The following is a 23,261-nucleotide window of genomic DNA, read 5'->3' as shown; positions in this document are numbered from 1 at the left end:
TTACAATCTCAGGAAGATTTCCTATATTGGTTCTAGAGCTACTAGAACTATAAGAATTTGTACGAAGGAAGCGACTCATTTTCACTCAAGAGGATGGAAGAGGAAGACTGAAGAAGAAGAAAGATAATAACTTCGATAGCTAACCTTTACCCAACAAGAAACTTAGCTGGAAATCCCGCCCTCCGCTCACGCCCACCGCTCGTGCCCTACCCCGGGACTTATCGTTTGGAAAGAGGACTCACTGTTTGGACCAGGGGGAAAACCAACAAGAAGCCCAAAGGATAAAAGAAAGATAAAGAAGAAATCAAAAGACTTCAACTCAGAAATCCTAAACCAGCCACTTGGGTTGGATGAGTTGCGACCTAAGACTAATTCTTACAACGCTTACGGCTCTGATACCAGAAAGGGAAGAAGGAGAGAAGGAGCAAAGCTATGCAAGATAATGTATACATTATAATAAAAATAATGAAATACATGAAAATAATATTCTTCATAACTTAATTTAAAATAAGTTCATTAAAAGTAAAACTTACAAAGTGCAAAGCTTACTCTCATCCTAAGGTTGTTCTTCAGAACATGATCTCTGAAAGAACATTTTGAAACTGAAAAAACTTCTGAAAAGAAAAGCTTGATTCTAGCTGAGGCTCAGGCCTCTATTTAAAGACAGAATGAAAGTAACTCAAGTTTACAAAAGGTAACTCAAGTAAATAAAAGTAACTCAGGTAACTTGCTTTAACTCTACTTTAACTCAGGTAACTTGTCTTAACTCTACTTTAACTCAGGTAACTTGTCTGTAGTAGTCTAATCTGAATTCAAATCATAGGCTTTATAGGCTTCGTTGGTCAAGCCACATTAAAGTGACTAATTATCAAAACCATGCAAACCCAGAAAATATATAAGTCCTAATGTTCTATTTCATGCTTCTGTCACACCAAGTTTATTGTCTACTTTTAAAATTCAGCATCATATAGTAAGATCAACAACAGAGAAAGTATCTATTAATCCCAAGGAACAACTCATGCCTCCCTAAAAACTGTTGGTAGGTGGAACTGCTGCATATTGTTTGTCCAGAACCTCAATGAGCTTTTGGGCTATGGCACTTGCATACAAAGATGACCCTTCATACATCTGTAGATTTAAAACCAAATTAACCATAATTAATTAAAAACCGCACCACCTGTATGAAAGAAAAACGAACTGGGACAAATTGCAGACTACCAACCTTGGTGTTGAACAAGAAGCTGTAGGAATTGCCAATGTGTCCACCAGCAACATGATGCAGATCAAGCTGCAGCTCATCAAGAAGCTTGGACACATACAGCAACAGATTGATCTTCTTCCTCTGAACCAGTTTGATCGTAACTTCATCATCGATAATGCGGATATCGACCTCAGTGTCCTTGGATTTCCTCTGAAGCCATGAGCTCCTCAGAGAGCCATTGTTGTAGGACTGGTCATGAGGGTCACCAAGAGGCTTCATGTTGCAGCTCTCATCATCTCCAGCACCACCATCTTGTTCAGTCCTGCGCCTCTTGCTCCTCTCTCTCCCACACCTTTTCTTCTCCACCAGCAATTTCAGCTCATCCACTGTCCTCAGAAGCTCCTTTATGTAATCAATTGCATCTCCCACAATTGATGCTCTATCAGTCTTTCCTCCAATTAATTGTTCCCCAAAGACCAAAAGGCAAACATTAAATTCAGCAAAATATATGACTATCCAGCCAAAAAAAAAAAGACAAAAACTTGGGAAACTACAAGCCAATAACTTGGATATCAAAATGCCATACACTGTGATTCATGAAATCATTACCCAGTTAAAACTTCAAAACAACTAATATGCATTTTTTTCGTGAAATTTAATCAAACTCAGTAGCATATATTTTTGCAGTGATAGGATGTGAAATTTTGAATTTGAAGTATATACCTTTGTTGGGTTTGGAACCAAATCCCTCAAGGCACTGTACTTGCCATTCAACTGGACTCTTCTGTGTTTCTCAGTGGCAAAGTGTTTCGTCCCTTTGACATCTCTTCCTCTTCCAATAGAACCCATTTCTCTGGAGAACTCCAACACCCCATTCTCAAATTGCCTCCCATTATTAATCCCATCGGAGTAAACCCCTCCTCCAATCCCCTCTCTGTCATCCCCACCACTACTAAACAAAGACCCATTTCTTGAGCCTGGCAAGCTGTACCCATGTGGCAAGGACTGAAGCAATTCCCTGAACAATGGTGGCTGTGGAGGCAGGTTCAAATGGAAAAGTGGGTCATAGAGAACCGAACTCGCTGTCCCTGGCGGGGTGTCAATCCCACCATGGACATCTCCGAGGAACCCCAAAGAGTTAGGGAAATTCGAGCTTTTGGGGTTGGGGTTTGTGAAGTTAATGGACGAGTTTTGGAGAACAGAAGAGGGTGAGCATCTAGGTAAGCTGAAAAGGTTGAGAAGGTCAGGTGTAGGTGGGTATGGACCATTAGCACCATCTTGTAATTGTTGCTGCATCTGATCATGGACACCATGAATATTGTCCCAATTGGTTTGTTGCTCAAAGGAAACCAAATGGCTGCTATGGTTGTTCTGGTCAGTATTGGTGCTGTATGGATTGAACCCAAGTTCATTTTGGAGCTCAATTTCCATGGCAGCATGATGATCTTGTTGATGAGGGTAGGAGAGCTCTTCCATGGAGAGTCTCAAGTTTTCTGCAACAGAAAAGCTGTTGTTGTTGTTGTTGTTGTGGGTTTCTGAGGGAGAAGGCATGAGTACTTGTGGTGGAGGTGGTGGGGGAAGAGGGTTGAGGTTGAGGACACTTTCTGCTGATTCTGGCATGGAGTTTTGGTCAAAGTTGCAGCCTACTGTATCTTCATACATTTTTGGACCAGTCTTTAATTTGTCTTCTGGAGCCTTTTGCCTTTTATGGGTCTGTTTTGTCTCTCTGCAGCATTTTCACATAAACCAAATGATCAGAATTACACACAAGCACATGAAGATGAAGAAAAAAAAAGCTTAAAAATGAAGGCTTAATTACTCCCACAAACACAAAGCTCTTAACCTTTTGTATCAGAAAAGCTTTGTTTTCACAAAATCAAGAACTGGTAGAGAGAGACAGATAAGAGAGAGAATGGAGGGTGGTAGGAGAAGGGACTGAAACTGTATGCGTCTGAGAAAGAGTGAGAGAGAGAATTGTTTCTTTGTTCTGCTCTGCTGCCTCTCTCTCTCTCTCTCTCTCTCTCTCTCTCTCTCTTATTTCTCTCTGAGACTCAATGAAATTTTCCAATTGGCCACAGCAGCACAGCTGGGAGTTTGTTACTGAGATTCTCATCAGTAGGGCCCACTCCCAATCTCCCTATTCCAAATTTCTTGATTCTGCCCGCCAGATTTTGCAGTTTCACCCCCCAATCCTTCATTAATTACTTCTTTCCCCTTCTTATTTCCTTTGATGGTTATGACAAAAATGTGGCGACTTTAAAGATTTATCTATATAAGAAATTGTAATTGATGAGAAAATGGGATTTTTATATTAATGAAGTGAGAAAATGAGATGTTTAGTACTCAAAAATTGTTTTGAATATCATTTTAATTATTCAGATAAAATTATATCCCAAAATAAACGAGCGAGATGAATTACAAATAATAATATTTTGAGTTTGAAACACTGAAAATATCAAAACCTATAAATCAGAATGGTCAATATCAATTTTTTTACATTTTGGTTAAGACAAAAATTGAACAATGAGACCCAAACAAACTATTGTCTCACCTTTTTTTGGTCCGAAAAAACTTAACCTTTATCCCTTTTCCTTCTTTTGTTTCATTGCATCCTTTAATCTTTTTCAATCAGAAACCGTTGAGATTTTTACCATTTGCAAACATAAGCGCATATGCTAAATGTAAGAAATGATGAATACTTATAACTTCAACTGGTAAAGTATTTACCTCACATTCACAATCCTCCTCCTCCAAAAATTAAACTAGCTTTGGAAAATTCTATAGACTAAACAATAAAAATAAAATAAAAATCCTCAAAGTTCTCCGTATCGTACCCGTTTTAAACCTGGATGTTACAGAGACGGACACAAAACTCTGATCAAAGTTCCTAACCTACATATATTTTTATTATGGATTTAATGAAATCAAATTTTGCCAAAGTAATTAATGAAATTACCAATAGATGTACCAAAATTTATGTAGGAGGAGTGGTGAGATTAGCACTACCTGGTGGCTGAGATTGGAGTGTGGGGAATTCACGCAAATTGTGGTTATTCTCCAAGAGTGAGTTTAGGTAGGAGCTGTATTTTTTATACAATAAGTAGTTACAGTTTGTGTGGACCCCACTCCTCACCTCTCTCCATGCAAACCGCCAGCCCAAACTAACCATTGCAACCGTTTGGCATTTAACAATAAGAGATAAATTTTTATTTAATTTTCATAAATTAACTAAATAGCTTCTGTAGTATATCTGGATTGTGAAGCATAAATTATACAAAGGTTGCATTTAGTATATCTGGATTTGGAGAGCTTTATTTTTATTATTAAAAGATTGCTTCATTCGTAATGAATGAAAGTCCATTGTATAAAATGATAGAATAAAACAGTTCATTCGTAATTTAAACACGAATATAATTGAAACAAAAATGTTATCTATGAAATAGGTACACTGTCTGAATGCTATCATGAGACACACACAAAATAAAACGCGGGTGCCTCTTCAATTCAATCTCTAAATCCAGTTTTATGTTCAGTAGTATAATAAGGAACTACACCATTATGACATAGATGAATAATGCAATATGAATTTCCTTAATTACACATGCAATTACTTGTTTAAGTATAGCATTTTCTTCTTACGCTTAAATTTATTCTAGTTCGAATATAGTTTAGATTATATTTACAATATTTATTATTGATTTTACTACGCCGACATTGTTCTAGAATTTAAAACTAAATCTATTAGACCACAAGAGTACTATCACACAAATGAATAATGCAATATGAATTTCCTTAATTACACATCAAATTACTTGTTTGCGTATAGCATTTTCTTCCTACACTCAAGTTACTAAATGTGAATTCTTACATGGCTAGCATGAATGAAGCAAAAATTTATTTATATTGATTCAGGATTTGAATTGGATTATCTATGTACATTATGCTCATTTAGTGAATATATAAACAAAATAATGCAAACGGCAAATAAAACTACTACACAAAACCATACCAATATGCGATACAAAAAATGTGGTATCAATATGTAATTCAAAAGACTAACATTACATGACAGGAATTTGCATCCACAAGTACACATCAGTTTGTCACATTAAGTACCAATATGTGATACTAAAATGTGGTAGGTATATATAGCATTACTCTTTTAACTTTGAAGGAAAGTGCTATATTTAAACCAAACAAGAAGCAAATGTTGAGAAAAAAACTGTATTTTTTTCATGTTGAGAAAAACTATGAGACTGGTAGAGCCCCAAAACCAGAGCAGCTTTGTTGTCACGAAATCAAGAGCTAAAGGAAGTGAGTGGCTTTGTTTTGTGCTCTCTCTCTCTCTCATCACTGAGATTTTTTCCATTTGCCACAGCAGCACAGCTGGGGGCCCATGCACAACCTCCTTTGCATACTGAAATTCTTGATTCTGCCCGTGTGATTTTGCACTTTCACCCCCCTCAATCTTCCTTACTTCTTTCTCTTTGGTTACCAAAATTTATTTTTTATCCTTTTCATTTCTTAGTTTGGATTTGCCTTCTTCTTCTTTTTTTTTTTTTTTTTTTTTTTTTTAATACAATCGATAGTTTAGGCGTCATGAGTATTCTCACACACACTACCAAGGTGCTATGAAAGTTTAAAGTTGAGACTATTGATCTGTAAGTCAAGGTTCTTTTTCATTCGACTATACATTTGAGTAGTTTGAATTTCATGTAATTGATAAAGAAATAAGGTGTTCCTCATTAACCAAATAAAAAATAAAAAAGACTTCAAATTTGTTCAAATCGTCAATTTTGGTTGTAAAGTGTATTGTTAGGTCAAATTATGAAGTGACGTTTTGAGTTTGAAGGCATAAAATAAACAAACCTTCACAATTGTAATCACAAAAATCTTATCCCTCATGAAAAAGTGGATTGTAGAGTTTGTTAAAAAGACGAAAGAAAAAGTTGATTGACATTCTCTTGAAATTACTGATTTGGTCATTGTTTCCTTCACTTAACCAAACTTCAATAAGTTTTTTTAGGAGAAAAGAAAAAAGAAAACTTTAATAATTATTAATAATAAATCCACTTTTTCTTAAGGTATCAGAAATTATACTAACGCCTCATGAGGTTTTAAATTGTTTTTATAACACTCATTCCGTTAGTTTTCCCTCCAAAAACATGAAATCTTTAGTCCAAAAACATTACCCCAAAAATAAAGATTAAGAAAAAAATATCAGTTTTGTTATGAATAGCAGCAGAATTTTTTTTCCTTTTAAAATTTCTTTTAAAGTTTTTGCTGCATATGGATTTAGACAAGTATAGCAGAATACCAGAATAGTACAAGACAAACCCTGCTGCTCCACTGTAAAGTTGGACGATATGTTTGGGATAGAATAGTACAAGCCAAAACTGCAAAGGCCAATGCTAAAGGGCAGGTACTGATATGACTCAGTCCTCCCTCTTTCAGCCCATATAGCACCCTGACCATATGCTTACTGGTTCAACTGTTGGAGCCTTAATTTTCTTTTTTCTTTTTTGGCAAAAATCACCAAAAACAATCTCTTCAATTACTTAAAATCATGGAAATAATCTAAAATTTCATGCTGATTTTCTTTGTAGTTTCAAGCTTCTTGGGGATCTTCAATTTTGTTATGTGGCTATGATGTTGCCCTTTGTGGGAGAAAAACTTGGCTATAACTTGTTCAGTTAACTTATCACTTGATGAGAGAGATAGAAAGAAAGGTTGCATAAACCGATTTCGTGTAAGTTTTCTCATTTGTATTGCATATCCCCCTTCACTTTAAGCACCCAAGAATCCAAACAGGGTATTGTAGACGTCTAAAACATGTTGACTAATGTGGAGATCCAGCAGTAAACTACTTTGATCTTGAATTGGATAACAAGGCAAAGCATCCGAACAACCCGAAAAACAAAAATGAAGAGAAAAACCCAACAAAGTTTGATTGAAAAAGATTACTAGAATATTTTAATGAGTGGATGTTTGTTAACGGAAAGGAATGAAATTGGGCAGATTTTTGGCTGATGTGGTAGTAACAGAGAACTGCCTTATAAGTTATAATTATTATAGTTTCCAAAGCTTATGGTAGTGAAACAGGTTTCTCTGATTTGGCAATGTCGGATAAGTTAATAATAACGTTCAAAGCCAATTCTGCAGGCATCAAACTATACACTTTCTAGGAGGCAAGCTAGTTGTGGGGTTCTATAATTCCCTACTTCCACTGTCTTCTGTCTTAGCAACTAAGGTATGCGTGTACGCCATCCAACTCCATAAACCCAATAAAATTGGGCTTTTTATAATAAAAAAGATACAAGGACCTGCAAGTTTTTGTAGCTAATTTTCTACACTCATGGGAAAATTTAGGCTTGGTCCATCAACTTAAAGGAATATGGGCGTCAGCCATTGATGCATTGTTGAACTCACATGCATTAATAGCTCAGTCTCAACGTGCGGGTGGATGACTGATGCGAGTACTCATTTATACTTAATGGTGTTTTTGGTAGAGTCATCCCCAACGGCTCACGATCCTCTTTCGCAAATTAACAAATTCCCGACAGTCTACATGCATTTTGAAAGACTTAGAAGTCGAGATCTTTGTTAAAACCGGGCAAAATAGGCAAATGTGGTCATGTACATAGAAGACAAAAGCAGCTTCTGCATGAGCAAACATAGATCATATAGTACAGTAGACTAATTAAATTTTGTGTGGATTAGGGAGTGTAGTTAATAGTTTACAAGATAATTCTTTACATAAATTACCCAGTACGTTGACAAAAATTATTAAACTTGGTTGTCTTGCTTACCTCTCGGAATATGCAACAAATCCTCAAAGAGCATGATGCTGAACCAAAAGATCAAGTTGATTATGCCAACAGATATGTGTGCAAACTACAAACCCTTTTCTTTCTCAACCCACCGGGACGATTTTCTGTTGATATGTCTCAATCATCACAACAATGTAGTTCAATGTGCCAATAGCTCATGGTTCTTTACGTGGCTCATAATCTCATCCAGCAGTTTGTATATGTCTCTACTTCTTTTATGTGATTTGTCACCCTTTTTAAATTCATGAACAACACCATCAAGTTCAATTGAACTACAACCAGGAGTTTTCTTCATGTTCTTTCCTTTCATTGCCCTTCTCAACTTCACTGCATCCTTCCATCTATTTGCAGAGGAATAAATGTTTGACATGAGCACATATGCACCATCTCTCTCTGGCTCTACCTTCAATAGTTTTTTCATTACACTTTCAGCAAGCTCTACTTTCCCATGGATCCTACAAGCTCCCAATAGGGCCCCCCAGACAAAGGCATCAGGCTCAATTGGCATGTTTTTAACAAACTCCTCTGCCTCATTAATTAACCCGGCCCGGCCTAAAAGGTCAACCATGCAGCCGTAATGCTCTGTCTGAGGTCTGAGCTTGTACGCACTTGACATATCTCTAAAATATTTCTGACCCTCTGCAACAAGTCCTCCATGACTACATGCTGCCAGGACTCCTATAAATGTCACCTCATCTGGTTCGATGCCCATTCTAGGCATCTCAGCAAATATATCCAATGCCATCTCAACTTCCCCATGCATAGCTAATCCGACAATCATGGCAGTATAGGAATATACATCTCTGTGTTTCATGCCCTGAAAAACTCTAAAGGCTTGGTCTATGCTTCCACACTTAGCATACATATCCACGAGTGCATTCCCTATAAACCCATCTGCCTCAATCCGATTTCTATCAACATAAGCATGTACCCACTCCCCCAACTCGAGCACTCCAAGATTCGCGCACGAATTCAAAACACCAACTAAAGTAACATCATCTGGCTCAAGACCTATTCTTTGCATCTCCCGGAACACATCCAATGCTTCCTTAAATTTCCCTTGATGTGCCAAACCCGATATCATTGAATTCCAAGAAACCACATTTCTCACAGGCATCTCGTTAAACACCTTATATGCAAAATCAGCATCTCCACACTTCAAGTACATATCAACCAGAGCATTTCCTATAAATACATCTCGGTAGACCCCATTATCATATATGTATTCATTTATCTTCCTCCCCAAGCTCAAGTCTCCCAATTTAGAGCAAGCAGAGAGGACAATGACCAATGTCATCTCATCTGCCATCATTTTGGCATCACACATATCAAAGAATGCTTCCACGCCTTCTCTGGGCAACCCCATTTTAACATAACCCTGAATAAGCGTAGTCCATGACACCAAGTCTCGTTGAGGACCTTCATCAAACAAGTTGCGGACACAATTTATAACCCCACAAACAGCATAGAGCCTCATAAGAGTGTTCTTCACATACACATTGGACAAAACAAGCCCTGTCTTGATAGCATAGGTGTGCATTTGCTGGCCTTCTCTCAGCGCACGTGACTGCGCGCATGCCTTGAGAACAGAGGGCACAGTGTAGTTATCAGGAAGGAGGCCATTGACAAGCATATGTTTGAGTAATTCCAACACCTGAAGAAGCAAGCTTGCCTTGTTGTTGGGGTTTGAAGGGAGGCCTTGGATGATGGCATTGTAGAGGCTGAGGCAGAGGTCTGGCTTTTCCAAGTGGTTTAAGAAGGAGAGAATGTGAGTGAAGTTTTTTTCAGTTGAAGAAGTGAGTTTTGGATATATGAGGTGTTGGGTTGGGAGAGGGAGAGGCCTTGTTTTGATGATAAATGCATGGAATTTTTTGAGCTGTGTTGTGCTTACTGATTTGCATGATTTCAGTCTGCCAAAAGCTTGAACCCATAATTCTTGGGAGTTCATGTATTCTTGAGAGTGAAATTGGCGAACTAGCAAGGTGGAGGCAGAAGACTAGTCAATTTTCTCTTTTGGGTTTTTTAGTTTGTTTTTCTGTCAACTATTTAGACTCTTCAAACTAAAGGTCTGGGGTCCATTTCAAATTCACAAATCATCTTCAAAAGGTGAATACAAAATTGGGTTCATCATTTCTTTGTAAATACAGTGAACTAGACCCCGTTGGTGAAAAATTAGCAAAGTTAAAACAAATAAAATCTATGTTCAAGGGAGAGGCTAAGCCCCCGCAGTTAGCTTGCATAAGTAGAGTTGTGCTTATGTCCATCCAAATATCCGCTGTTGTAGGCATCCTCTGATGTTAGAGTCAAGTCGTTCATTGTAACTTTGACAATTAGCTTTAACGGTGTGAAGTTTGCAGTCGTGAAATCTTGCTCCTGCCCAAATTCTCTTTTTTCGCTTACTCGCGCTGCTTGGAGCTGGAAGGATCCTCGTGAAGTTTCAAAGTCTTCTCTCTGCGAGATTCAGCTTGAGCCGGTAGATCTTTGAGACAAGAAACCTCTTCCTTCAGGCGAAGCTCCTCTGTAGAGTCGCAAGCATCTTGAGCTTGAAGACGGACCTGCAAATTCCAGGTATGCTAGCTCCTGATGATCTCTCTGTTGGGACCGGAAAAGAAAAATCAAAACCCTCTGGAAATGGGGAGAAGTGAAGTGTCAACAGCTGTAGTTTGAGAACTAAAGGAGCCTTCAGCCTCTATAAATTAAGCGACCATGACCGGGCAAAACCCAAACCTTCATCAAACAAGAAAACCATTTCTTGAGCTGTTGTAAACACAGTCATGCAAAATTCCAAGTCTCCCTCCATACTCTCTATTCAACCACCACATTCCAAGCCTTAATCACGAAAAAGCTCTCAGCTTTTAAGCTTGCTTAACTTCTGTTATTGAGTTTGCAATTTCTGTTTCAAGCTTAGGTCAACGATTTTAACTGAGAAACTTCCTTAAGAATATTAGCTTACTTATAAACTACAGAACATTGAAATTTTAAAAAAAAATTTCTTTAATCAACCGCTAAGGGGTTTTTTTGAACTTGGACCTCTTCCAACATTAGGGGAAGAAAAACTAAATGAGAGCTAGGTTATATTTCATTTATATTTCATAACATTATTACAATCATAATAGATCATATCTTATGCATGATTCAGTCTGGGGATATAATAACATACCACATTTTTGGCAATAAAATTCACAATTTCCATGTTGCGTCCAAAATCAAGAGGAATAGAAACTTAAGCCACATCAATTTCCACCAACACATAAGAAATACCAAAAAAATAACAATGTACAATGTACATCTTACTGATCAAAATTCAAATATATTGAAAAACTAAATTCCCCGACAGGAAATTCACAGGGGCCTAGGGAGGGAAAGGAGTATAAAAAGAAATTACTAAAAGTTCACTAAAGAAAGAGAGAAGGATTAACAAATTCAGGAGTTGATAAGCGACTAGCTACTCTACCTGCCTGGCTATACATCCCAACCATCCTTCCGGCCATCAAATTCCCACTTGCGCCCAGTCAAACTTCCATACATCTCAGAAAACTTCAGGAGGCAGTTGCTCCTTATATGGTAGTGAACTCGTGTATTTCGGCTGATTGCAGCACCAGATAACTTGGACGTATCGATTGCCCACGCTGGCCTCACATACTCCACGGTCTTAGACAAGCTTGCATTTGCATACAAGTAATTCATCAGCACGTCCTCACAGTTGAAATACTTGTCCACCACTTCCCTAGCTTGGCGGGCTTCTTCACCCCAATACCTTTCGAAAGCTACTTGACTATCAAGGAAAGCTGCCCCTGTGAGAATCATGTTGTAACCTTTATGAGTCCGGGCAAATTTCTCACCTCTATACTTCAATGGGCTTCCATCAATTAGCCGGGGGTAGAAACCCACAATACGATCTGGGTGTTGACGCCATATCCTGAATCCCCGCTCAATATCATTGCAAGTCATCATAATGTCGTCATCAAGCTCCAGAACAGCTCGTGTCTTTATCAAAGAATCCATCTTGAACCGATTATTAAGTGAGTTTTGTTTCTCTACTCTGATCCTAACTGGCACTGTGGAGTCAAAATCACTTACTTTAGGAGGTATTCCCTTGTTCCACACCACAACGATTTCTCGCACTGAGGAACATCTAGAATAGTGTTTAACATACATTTTCAAATTCCAAAGACGAGCATCATAGGTCATTGTTAATAAGGTGAACTCTGAGTAGTGACCTTTCAATGGGTAAGCTTCTTCTGCACCGCTGCCACCATATATATATTTAACCCCAGTGCACATAGCTGCGACTCCACACGCCAAAAGTATAGCAAGAACCAGTCTTCCAGCACAGGTATTAGGTTTAATCCGACCTCTGAAGAATGAAACTTCTCTGTTCAAGCGGCTGCAAAACCGTCTCACTTTCGAAGAAAACAAATGTGACCTTTCCCAGGCCAAGAATGCATCACTCCTCTTACCCGAGTTGTAAGTGCACCAATTGAGGGGAATTAGGCACTTCACAGCTCCAAGTAGTACTCCCAGTAATATAACGAGTACAGCAACAATCGCAACTGAAGCACTGCCAAGAATAAACCTCCGAACTGAATCTCCAGAAGGTACCCGGTCTCCATCCATCACTCCAATCCACTCACCAGTATTCAGCTGCTGCACATCAAGATGATGATGGCGAGCACCATTCCAAGCATTGCGCCCCTTACTTGGCTCTATTAAGCCTAAGGAGACTTCAACTTCTTTGTATTCGTCTTTGGTAAGAACTTCCACCTTAAAGGTGCGCACTCTTCTACCATATGTTTCAGCACAGTCTTGACCAAAACGATAAAGATTCCCATTGTAGAAAAATGGTCTGCCTCCATTTCGAGCCCCAAAGCTCTTATCAACATTATATACAGGGTTCTTTTTGTGTGGTTTCCAAGGACCAAGAGGTGAGCTGCTATACCAGATTTCCAACTGTCCATTTTTTCTGGTACCAAATCCACTGTGATCTGAACCAAAAAGCCAATAAGCTCCATTATAATTGATTATGAAGGAATCAACAAGAGGCTTTTTCATGATCACTTTTTCCAGAGTCCATTGCATTGGAAAATTGAGTGCTCGGTACAGACGAAGCTCTCCTTTCATACTGCTCTCAGGCATCATATATATCTGTAAGAAAGAAGAAGAAAGAAGTTATGCAATAGATATAAAATTTACCCTCGAAAATTAGATTATCCGTGGTTTTTTGTGTCTGCAATCAACCCATACATGTGTCCCCGAATGCTGCAACTTGACCAAAGATGCATGAAAAATTGTGCAGAAATATTTTTTATGTTTCTTTGCTTCCATTCGCCCTGGTGATGGAATCAATTGGGTTGGTGTGCATGCAAAAAGAAATTGGATCTTACTTGGCCAAGGTAGTTGAAGACATACGGATAAGAGAGATGCCACTCTTCATCCAAGGCAATGCCCAATTGCTGCCATGTTGCTCCCTTATCGGTACTTTTTGAAACCCCTATATCTCCTTGCATGGTGATTGAATTCTTGGTTTCATAGAACAAGTAAAAAATATCTCCCTGAAATGAGACGCCAAAATATTGAATCATGTGATCAAGTAGTTTTAAGCAAAACCACAACAGTTGACACGTTAAGACATTACAGGAATATTGCCAATATCATATTGGAATATACAATCGCAAGTAAAAATCTCCCTGAAACAAGAAGCCGAAATATTGGATAGTGTCATCAAGTAATTCTAAGCCACAACATTTAGCACGTTAAGACATGCAGTGCGAAGATATTGGAATATACATCTGCAAAGTAAACACTCATTCAAAGGGCACGCATACACAAGTACACAAACGCACGGAGAGCCAATGGCAGTGCTAACAGTCTCCAAAATGCCCATCACCTGGGAGAATTGTAGTCCGGTTGAATAAAGACACAACATTTCATATCTCTGGAAAATGATTTCTGGATTTTCTTGTGTTTACAACCTGGTAAACAACTAGGTCGACAGAAAATCACTTCATGGCCAACAGGAAAAATTGTTAAAAACTCATTAAATAACTGATGCAGGACAGCACAGTGATGGGTGTCTGGGTATAGTTATGGTGGCCTTAGGATGATACAAATTTGTAGAGATAGAAAGTGACTGACATTGACCGCCCTACCGCAATCCAACCGCCCCCACTACTATAATTCCTGTCTTTATTGTCAATTTCTAACCAACTTCCCAAATAAAATATAGTCATTTTCAATTTATTAAATAATAGAGTGACTATTTCCCGAAGGAAATCATTTTTCTTGGAAAATATTTCCCTCCAAATCAAGTGGAGCCTCGGTACAATCAAGTAGAAACATCTACTGATATTGGTTGTCCCTTTCATGACAACTGCATTCTATGTAATAAAAATATCAATAACATGATAATTCCAGCAATGTTTTCAACTAGTGGTGGACCCGGGCTAAGCACTATCAGAATACACACAGGGCCTTATATTATCAAGTTCCTGGAATGTATCTATATCCAAAATGGTCCAGCAACCAGAAAAGTTCGGTGATACCACTATCAAAACAATCTATTGATAAAAAAACAAAGTCAAGTTTTCACCACAGGAATCCAGAGAAGAAAAGGAATACCATGTCAGCAACAGAGAAGGACTCTCCCACTAGCTATGAGTATTTATCAAAATCATGCCTTGTTAGAGAAAGACGAACCAACCAAACATAATAATGGCACAACATCAAATGGTGCATGAATGAAGTTTGACACTAAATCATGCACTTAATATCCTACACAGGAGATTTGACCCAAAAACAATTCCTACACAGGAGAGCATCATAAAATGAAATATATCTCCTCTACTACAACTGTCCAACAAACACATATAAACCATATATAGTCAACAAATTTAGAGAAATAAGAACTTTAAGCTTGACCTTGATAGTAGCAATCAACTAGCATTTTACAAAGGATAACAAGAACCAATGTATAAAAAGAGAAAATAAAAAAGAATGAGAAGAGAAAACATATTCGCCTCAAATGCAAAACAAAAATGACATGGCCTACAACACACCAGCAGTTCGGAATCAGAGATGACAAAGAATTTCAGTGCTTTCAGAAGAATAAATGATAAGAGAAACTATCATTCTGCAAGAAGTGCCTATGACACAAGCTTACAGAAGGACAAATGATAGCATAAATCTAGCCAGCATCCAACAACAGGGTGTTTTGAACAAGAGCAATGATATTCACAAAGTACAATAAGATTGCCACCAACGAGCAATGAAAAAGGGGTTATGCATATTGCATAGACACTGACACTAAGCGCATAAAGATGATTTCTGCAGACAAGTAATCCAAATGTAAAAAGACAGCCACTTCTAGTACAGAGAATCACTACAGCTGAAGTTTGAACATGCGGAAGGTTTACTGCATCCATTATGGTTAATGCTTAAAGTGAGAATAGCCATAAGAATCAGATTATTGCAAGGTAAAACAATTTCTCAAAATTTTATAAATTATAAGGTACAAGGAAATAACACTCACTAATTCACCCTCATCGTCGTGTCCATGCTTTCCAGATTCATATACACTACATATTATCAGTGTCATCCTACTGAACCATTAATACAAGTGATCCTTTCTCAACCTAGAACCAAAAAATATATATATCTTTTCAATTACTAACAGCCATGCACATAAATTGGAATGCTATAAACCTTTCCAATTTCTATGTTGGCATACAAAATTAGAAGACCATCAGCGTCCGTCAGAACAATGAGGTAAGGCATAACTCAAACTAATCCTGATTGCCTCTGTCACCAACATTTCCTTCAGCGATGTTACTGCTAATGATCAATTCAAAGTATTACCTAACGATTGAAACTTCGGATAACATCAGTACTGCCATCATTATGCTATTCTCACCCACTTGCTTAAATTCACTTAAACTTGTTACCACTGTTGCTAATAAGAACAGAAAAGTATAATTGAAATCTTCAAACTTAAGTGTATCAAATACCAAGTCCAGCCCTTTACCTCCCACTCCAAGGAAACATGATAATATCCTACCATCTCCCCTTGAGATTTAAGCATGAAACCATGTAGTCCTCAAGGTTTATCAGAAACATGGCCATAAATACTCTGCTATTGCAATTCACTCAGGGTTATAAACGTACAAGCCATGAAATTTCAAGTGCCTTTGCTATAGTACATTAAATTGGTCCTTCGAATATTGACATGCAATCAATTAGATTAAAGAACTGTAAAAACTAAGAAATTTGAATAGGGACCAGAGCAATTACCTGGACATAAAGGAAAGGATCAGCAACAAAATTACTTGGAAAACCAGCATCAGAAACTGAAGCACAAGTCACAACTGGGTTGGCCACTGGCCAAGCCGCAGTTTTGTCCCTCCATACATTCATCTACACCGAATTCCAAACCATTTTCAAAATTCAAAATCACCCCAAATCCATAATTTAACAGATACACTACCCAGCTCACAAATTATTTTTTTTTTCTTTTTTTGAAAAAGGAATTAAAACCCAAAATAAAAAAGTAACCAAACAATAAAAGAACAACCCATAGAAGAAAAACTTAAGTTAACCAGCGCAGTTTGCTTGAAGAAAAACTTTTCCTCCAAGAAAACAAAAGAAAATTATAATAATTTACTGTGGAAAAACCACACTTCAGCAAAGCCAATTTCATCCCGAACATGTCAAATCAAAACAAACCTAATTGAAAAATCCTAGGCAAACCCACCATAACCCAAAAACTAAACTTAAACAAAAAACAAAAAATTCGAAAAATACCCATATTAGAAAAACACAAAACACACACACCCAGACAGTAAAAAATTACAAAATTAAAGAAATTAAGAATCTTACAGCTTCAATGGGTTTGAGGGAAAAAGGAGAGTCACCGAAGAAAACACCAACAGACCAGGAACCTTCATTGTCTTCCTGACAACCAAGCATGGAGGAAGACGACAAGGCCGTACGAGCATAATAGGGCGTGAAAGCGAACCAGACGTAGAGCGTGGCCACTGATCCGAACAACACGAAGCAGCCCAAGAAGAAAACGAACCCCGAGGACATTAAACACCTCCATCTACACCTACACTTGAGGCTCACGTTGCAGCAGCTGTTATTGCTTGTACCATTGGTACAACCACCCACAGCACCGCCGCCGCACCCGCCGACAACACTACCACCGGAACCACCACCGCAACCGCTCCCCGCCGGACTCGAACCCATTTATTTTTCAAAAAAAGAAAACCCCACCACCAAACGCCGACGTGTCACCGCCGCAGAAACGACGCCGTAATCACCGCCACCGGCATTTTTGTTTAATTGATTTGATAATTAAGCGCTTCTTTTTTTCGGATTTTTGCCGTATAGGTTTGGAAAAAAGAGAAAAAAAGGTGACGGAGCGAGAGAGGTTTGAGTTGTGCTCTTATAGAGAAAGCTTACGAAGAAATTTAAGGAAAAAATATGAGTACATGGAAAATGTATATGACAATATCTATATAGAGTGGTCCGCCGATCAAGCCTTATAAGAGAACCAGAGTGCTCCTATGATATCTCACTTTACTCATTCTTTTGTTTTTTTACCTTTATATGTTTTTATTTTTTCAGTACAAGCGATAGTCTAAATTATAATTTGGAGGTTTTTCACACGCATACAACCAAGATGTCATAAAATGTCACGGGTGTTCGAATTCAGGACTTTTTCTAAGGAAATAATTACTTCAAACTACTACACTAGTGAATTATTTACGGTTTTTCAGTTTTTTAGAGCTCATTAAAGGAAGAATACTTTAATAAATTTATCCTGGCACAATCCAAAGAGTACAATTTCGGTTCTCATCTTCTCCTGCACAAAAAATAAAAATAAAAATAAAGAAGGGAAAAAAAACAATATTTTTTTTCAAATAGTATAATTCTTCTTCTTCTTCTTTTTTTGGGTATAAATATATTCAATATTTACACGTGGATATGTTGTGTTGTGGGGTAGCACAAGAAGATTGAAGTCAGTCCTCCAAGTTAGCGTTTTGTCAAATTAATTTGAGGAAAACCTTGATTGGATCTTAATTGCAACCATTTTTTGATAAAATAGCGATAGTATTTTATTGATAAGATAAACAAAAATAAATACAAAGCAACTAAGGTGCTAAGTATAGATACAACTTCTCCAGTGATCAAATGCAACAACAAGTTGAATTGATTTGGAGAGAATCCGCACAACCCAAAAAATAATTAAAGTCCCCAAATCAGTAATCAAAAGCACATGTACTCAAACATTCAATAAAGATTTTTCACATGATGGTAAAAACAACAGATCCGTAACCAAAGCCAAAAGGAAATAAAATATCCTATACAAAAAACAAACCATATCAAACTCCTAAAGAGTTCATATGAATTATTAAACTAAAACAAACTAAGAAACAAGACCACTGTGCACATCCTCTTGGGCAACTTGAAAAGAGCCATATCGCCATACCGGCTAAACTCATAATGTTACACAAGCTAAACCCGAACTCGGCGCAACCCGCCATCATCCACGCTTCGTAGCTCCAAATCTACAACTGGAGACAAATCATTGCATGTGCAGGCCAAAAAAAAATACTACTATATCATGGTGGCAACAACGTTTCACGGCGACAGCTTTTGCATCACAAAACAAAATATTAAAAAATTTAAATAAATAAAAAAACAAAACAAAGAATCATAGGGAAAATGAATGGAAGGAGAGTAATTGAGGATGACTAATGATTACCAACAACCATAATAACACTCCCTCATTACGAAGTCCTAGTCTTGAAATACCGTAATTTGTCCCTACCGTAAAATATCATAATATTTCATTTATACAAGGGTCATTTTCACAAGTGATCCTGAGATTTATGAAATTATCATATTTGATTTTTTTTTTTATATTTTTAGCGTTATAGATTTGGTACTCAAGATTACCTCGCGTGCATCAAATTTATCCCTACCATAGCATTCTGTAAGAAATTCAGCTAATAGTAATGAAGCAATAGATTTCTTAACTTGTAAGACTTAGAGCTTCAAGGATAGAAGGGCCATTTCGTAGTCATGGACTCACAATATATTAGTCAAAGTCGACGTCACTTTTCCTTTGTTTTGGAAGTGCACAAAATTCGGTACAATAATATGTCAGGTAAGTTTTTTCAGGGGAAGAGTCACTTTAAAGGGTTTTGAAAGAATTTCTAACGTGTCTTTGAATTGTTCGAATTTAAAATTATTTGATTAAAAATTGACACAATTAAAACTATGGGAACTAAAGTGATAAAATCGGCAAATTACAAGAACCAAAAATGACCGTTTACATTTTTTTTATTTTCAATTATTAGTTGCAAAATTTTGAACAAACATTAACATTGTTTGGACTTGCGACATGTTTGCGCCAAAACTATGCACTCTGTAGACATATGGTTTTTTATTATACAAACATATAGAATGAAAACTGAAATTCATGAATCAAAATAAAAAGAATATCCTCAGAAAGAAGGAGATCATCCAGCTAGGAGCCTCCTCATTCCAAGATAGAATAAATTCGATACAATTGAGGAGCATATAGCAATAAAGAAAAGAAAAAATATTTGGTCCACAATCCACATAACGTAATTCAAATTGAATTTCTTAACCATATACGATGTACTTACCAATGCAATGTTGAATACATCGTGGGGAGGTGTTAAATGGGAACATCTTATTTGTCTTATTAAAAATAAAAATAAAAAAACTATCACCTTTGAAATTATATTATTTATTCATGAAGAGAAGAACCTTCGTTTTCTTCTGGGCTAAGAGAATAAGGTACATTATGGGGAGGGCTTTGTTTGGGAAGGCATATATATTCAAAATTTGAGGGCTGTTTTTGTTTACCCATTGGAAAGAGAAACCAAGTGGGGATTTTGAAAAAGAAAAAGAAAAGGGATAAGGAAAGGAATTGATGATGGACTCAGCTTTCTTGACCTTGACTTTGTCAACCCTAGTTCAAATCAAATTGTATACTTCAGCACCTCCAAAGACGTTATAATTTAATCCAATTTGCAGTTTTATATAGAAGACTTGCTACAATGCTAATCGGCAGTTACAACTATCTTCTCTTTGGACATGAAATTTGATAACAATTTGGCTTCTAGAAACTCATATTAGGGTATTTATAAAAACTAATTTTACAACGGGTCTATACAGTCACAACAAAGCTACACACTATTATGAGGTTATATTTGTCACAAATATATATCGTCATCGCTATCTATGTGAATCGAACCCGAAACTTTCAATTGAGTTAAGGCAAATACCACTAGACCAAAAGTTAGTTTGTTATGACCATTTTCTAATTTGCTTTATTTTTTGTTCTTTCGTCTCAAGATCCTACTTTTAAAATTATAGGACGAGGATAAAATACCAAAATCTTACATATACTTTAACTACATAAATTAAAAATTTTAACTTATATCCATAAATCTCCTTGAAAATGATGTTGGAAAAGCCACAAATTTGATAAAAGAAACATTGATAAGGACAAATGGAATATGGATGAATGATGTAGAGAACAAAGATGAACCCATATGCTTAGTGGATAATGCTTTTATTGATTGCGCGCAGGCCTTCATTTGAATTTGCGCATAAAGCTTGAGGGCAGTTTGAAATTGGTTTCGTTAGACTTAGAGCACTTCGTTTATACCAAAACAAGTTTGACCCTTTCATGAACAAACCAATAGTAAACCAAAAACAGAGAGAAAAAGTTCGAATAATATTATATTTTACACACCAAGGCGGAGCCAGAAACATAGATCATGGCGAATAGTATATAAAAATTTGAAATCAGTTATTTTTGTCTTTTATAAGCACTCCTTTTTTAAAAAATTTAAATTTTATTTTAGAATTAAAAAAAATAATGGGTAGTTGTGTTCCATAAAAACAAGATTCAGTATCTGATTTTTCTTTTAATTTTAATTTTTTAATATAAAAAAGTGTGAATTTACCATATTATCCTCATTTAATTAATAATTTTAATTCTTAATGTTTGGATTAACTAAGGGCATTTTCTGGTATTTTGAATATTTCATCATTCTCTACATTTTTCTTCATATATACTAGCCCCTTGCCAATTGGTTTTCTCTTTTATTTTTTATTTTATTTTTAGAATTAAGAAAAGATAACATGGGTAGTTATGTTCCATAAAAGTAGGACCTATTATCTGATTTGTTTTAATAAAAAAAAAGTGAATTTACCAGATTATCCTAATTTAATTAATAATTTCAATTCTTAATATTTGAATTAACCAAGGGCATTTTTTGGCATTTTGAATGTTTCACCATTCTCTACCTTTTGCTTTATATATATAGATAAATATAATGTTTTTTTTTTTGTCCTTCATGAAAAAAGAGCTTATATGTATGTGTATACATATACGTATTTGTACATACAGTGGCAGACGCACGTTGGAACAAGAGGGGTCCGACGACCCCTTGGAAGGCTGAAAAATTGGTAAGGGACTCCATGAAAGCCCCCTTGGACAGCTGCTGGACGACCCCTGGTATGCACACCAACTGCTCGATGAAAGTCCCAGGCCATTTTTTCTTCTGTTGTGTAGCTGCGCTGTGCCTTCCACGCGTGAGCTGCGCATCCTTTTTTTTTTTTAATTTTAAAAATGAGCCTTGCCAAACGACGTCGTTTGGTCCAAGGCTCAGTCAATTTTTTTTAAATTGACCTGGCTTCAAAACGACGTCGTTTTGGGCCAGGGTTAAAAAAAGAAAAAAAAAATTACAGGATCACTTACCCGAATGCACAGCACCTCCAAACCCTTCATTCCCAATTTCACAGCTCTTCCCACCCTCTCAAACCCTAACCTCTCCCAATCTCCCAACCCACCCTTCATTCCCAATCTCCCAACCCTTATAGTGATAATATATATTGTTGATATTGATATTTTTTTATGTAATGAAATTTATGTATATGAATCATATTGATGGATAATGTAGATTGATTGAGTTTATGCTTGATTGATAATGTGAATTGATTGATTATTTTGAATATTGATTGGACAATTGCATAAGGGAAAAATTCCCTGATGTCGCTGAAACTTTCATTGGCAAGTATTGGTATATTGAATATTGATTGATATGGGTTTAGGGAGTATATTGAATATTGAGAGTGGATTATTGAAATTTTCATATTCATATGATAATTTGGATAAAAATTAATGATTGATTGAATTAATTGATTTGTAGATTTATGGAATGAATCTTTAAAAGAAAATTATGTACGGATAGTCCTTCTTAGCCTAATTCGGGTAATTCAAATGCAAGACCAATTGAAGTAGATGAGATATTAGCTAATTTTCAGGCAGACCTTGAACTAAGAACTCGAATGACAGATTATAGTACTATCTTTCTATCTTTTTAGCATTATTTTCTTTGTAGAAAAATTTCGGAACTTTACACTAAGCCCCCCTTGACCACATAATCCTGGATCCGCCACTGCGTACATATGTAATGATTTGGGATTGTATATGAAGTTTAATTCCTTCCCAAAAATGTACAATGTACTTTGCATCCCAAGCAAATTTAATCAAAATTGTATCTCATAATATCTCCAGATTTTTCTCCATTTGGCATGCAAAACAGTGATTGCCTTGAAATCTTCTAAATCGCGTACTTTGTCCATAAATTGACAAAAAAAAGAAAAAGAAAATTTGGATACAAACACTCACATATGACTGGATCTAATATTAAATGCATTCTCGATCCTTGTCAAGTTTGTCATGTACGTCATGGTTGATCCCCCGGCGATCGAGATACCTCCACTCTTCATGATGACGGCATGGGACGGACAAGCTTTCTTCCCTAAGTTGAGGTTATCTACTCTCCCAATCGAAGTCCTTTGTTGACCACACATAATCACCTGTCAACAATATTGTATCATGTTTAATAATATACCCTATTGTAATTATCTATCCCCATTGTTTTAACATATATCCTAATATTACAATCTATCTATCTAGGAGGATTCTGATAGTTTTTGAATTTTTAAGAAACCCTAGGTTGGATGGTCACAAACTGCATTAGACATGGAGTAGACGTTCTAAATCATCAAATTTATACCCACATTCTTGTTTTTGTTAATATTTTAATCCTATTCTGAGCTGACGTGCCATGAGAGTGTCGCGTGTGGCATTGATTGAAGATTCCACGTCAGTCATTACCAAA

At 36.6% G+C, this 23,261-nt stretch overlaps 3 protein-coding genes across 4 annotated transcripts; all 3 read right to left on the bottom strand.

Annotated features, from left to right (window-relative positions):
- Positions 1 to 847: 847 nt before the first annotated feature.
- Positions 848 to 3,267, bottom strand: LOC117619205 (transcription factor bHLH10-like). The gene is made up of 4 exons (XM_034349098.1): positions 3,045 to 3,267; positions 1,925 to 2,927; positions 1,223 to 1,648; positions 848 to 1,128 (listed from the first exon to the last, which is right to left on the bottom strand). The coding sequence occupies exons 2-4, from the start codon at positions 2,861 to 2,863 to the stop codon at positions 1,027 to 1,029; spliced, it is 1,467 nt and encodes a 488-aa protein (XP_034204989.1). The 5' UTR covers positions 2,864 to 2,927; positions 3,045 to 3,267; the 3' UTR covers positions 848 to 1,026.
- Positions 3,268 to 7,904: 4,637 nt separating this feature from the next.
- On the bottom strand, positions 7,905 to 10,929 carry LOC117617817 (pentatricopeptide repeat-containing protein At1g08070, chloroplastic-like). Its single transcript, XM_034347381.1, has one exon. It carries the CDS (start codon positions 9,977 to 9,979, stop codon positions 8,171 to 8,173), a length of 1,809 nt encoding a protein of 602 aa, XP_034203272.1. The 5' UTR covers positions 9,980 to 10,929; the 3' UTR covers positions 7,905 to 8,170.
- A 316-nt stretch (positions 10,930 to 11,245) lies between these two features.
- Positions 11,246 to 17,608, bottom strand: LOC117617815 (glucosamine inositolphosphorylceramide transferase 1). Of its 2 annotated transcripts, XM_034347378.1 has the most exons (4): positions 16,903 to 17,608; positions 16,318 to 16,440; positions 13,416 to 13,583; positions 11,246 to 13,176 (listed from the first exon to the last, which is right to left on the bottom strand). In XM_034347378.1, exons 1-4 carry the CDS (start codon positions 17,269 to 17,271, stop codon positions 11,494 to 11,496), a joined length of 2,343 nt encoding a protein of 780 aa, XP_034203269.1. In that variant the 5' UTR covers positions 17,272 to 17,608; the 3' UTR covers positions 11,246 to 11,493. The 2 variants fall into 2 exon arrangements, with proteins under 2 accessions (XP_034203269.1, XP_034203270.1); XM_034347379.1 differs by lacking the exon at positions 16,318 to 16,440 and having other exon boundaries at positions 16,903 to 17,591.
- Positions 17,609 to 23,261: the final 5,653 nt, after the last annotated feature.

Source organism: Prunus dulcis, chromosome 2 (assembly GCF_902201215.1).
Source record: "Prunus dulcis chromosome 2, ALMONDv2, whole genome shotgun sequence".
NCBI classification, from domain to species: Eukaryota; Viridiplantae; Streptophyta; class Magnoliopsida; order Rosales; family Rosaceae; genus Prunus; species Prunus dulcis.
This window is presented reverse-complemented; position numbering and strand designations above follow the sequence as displayed.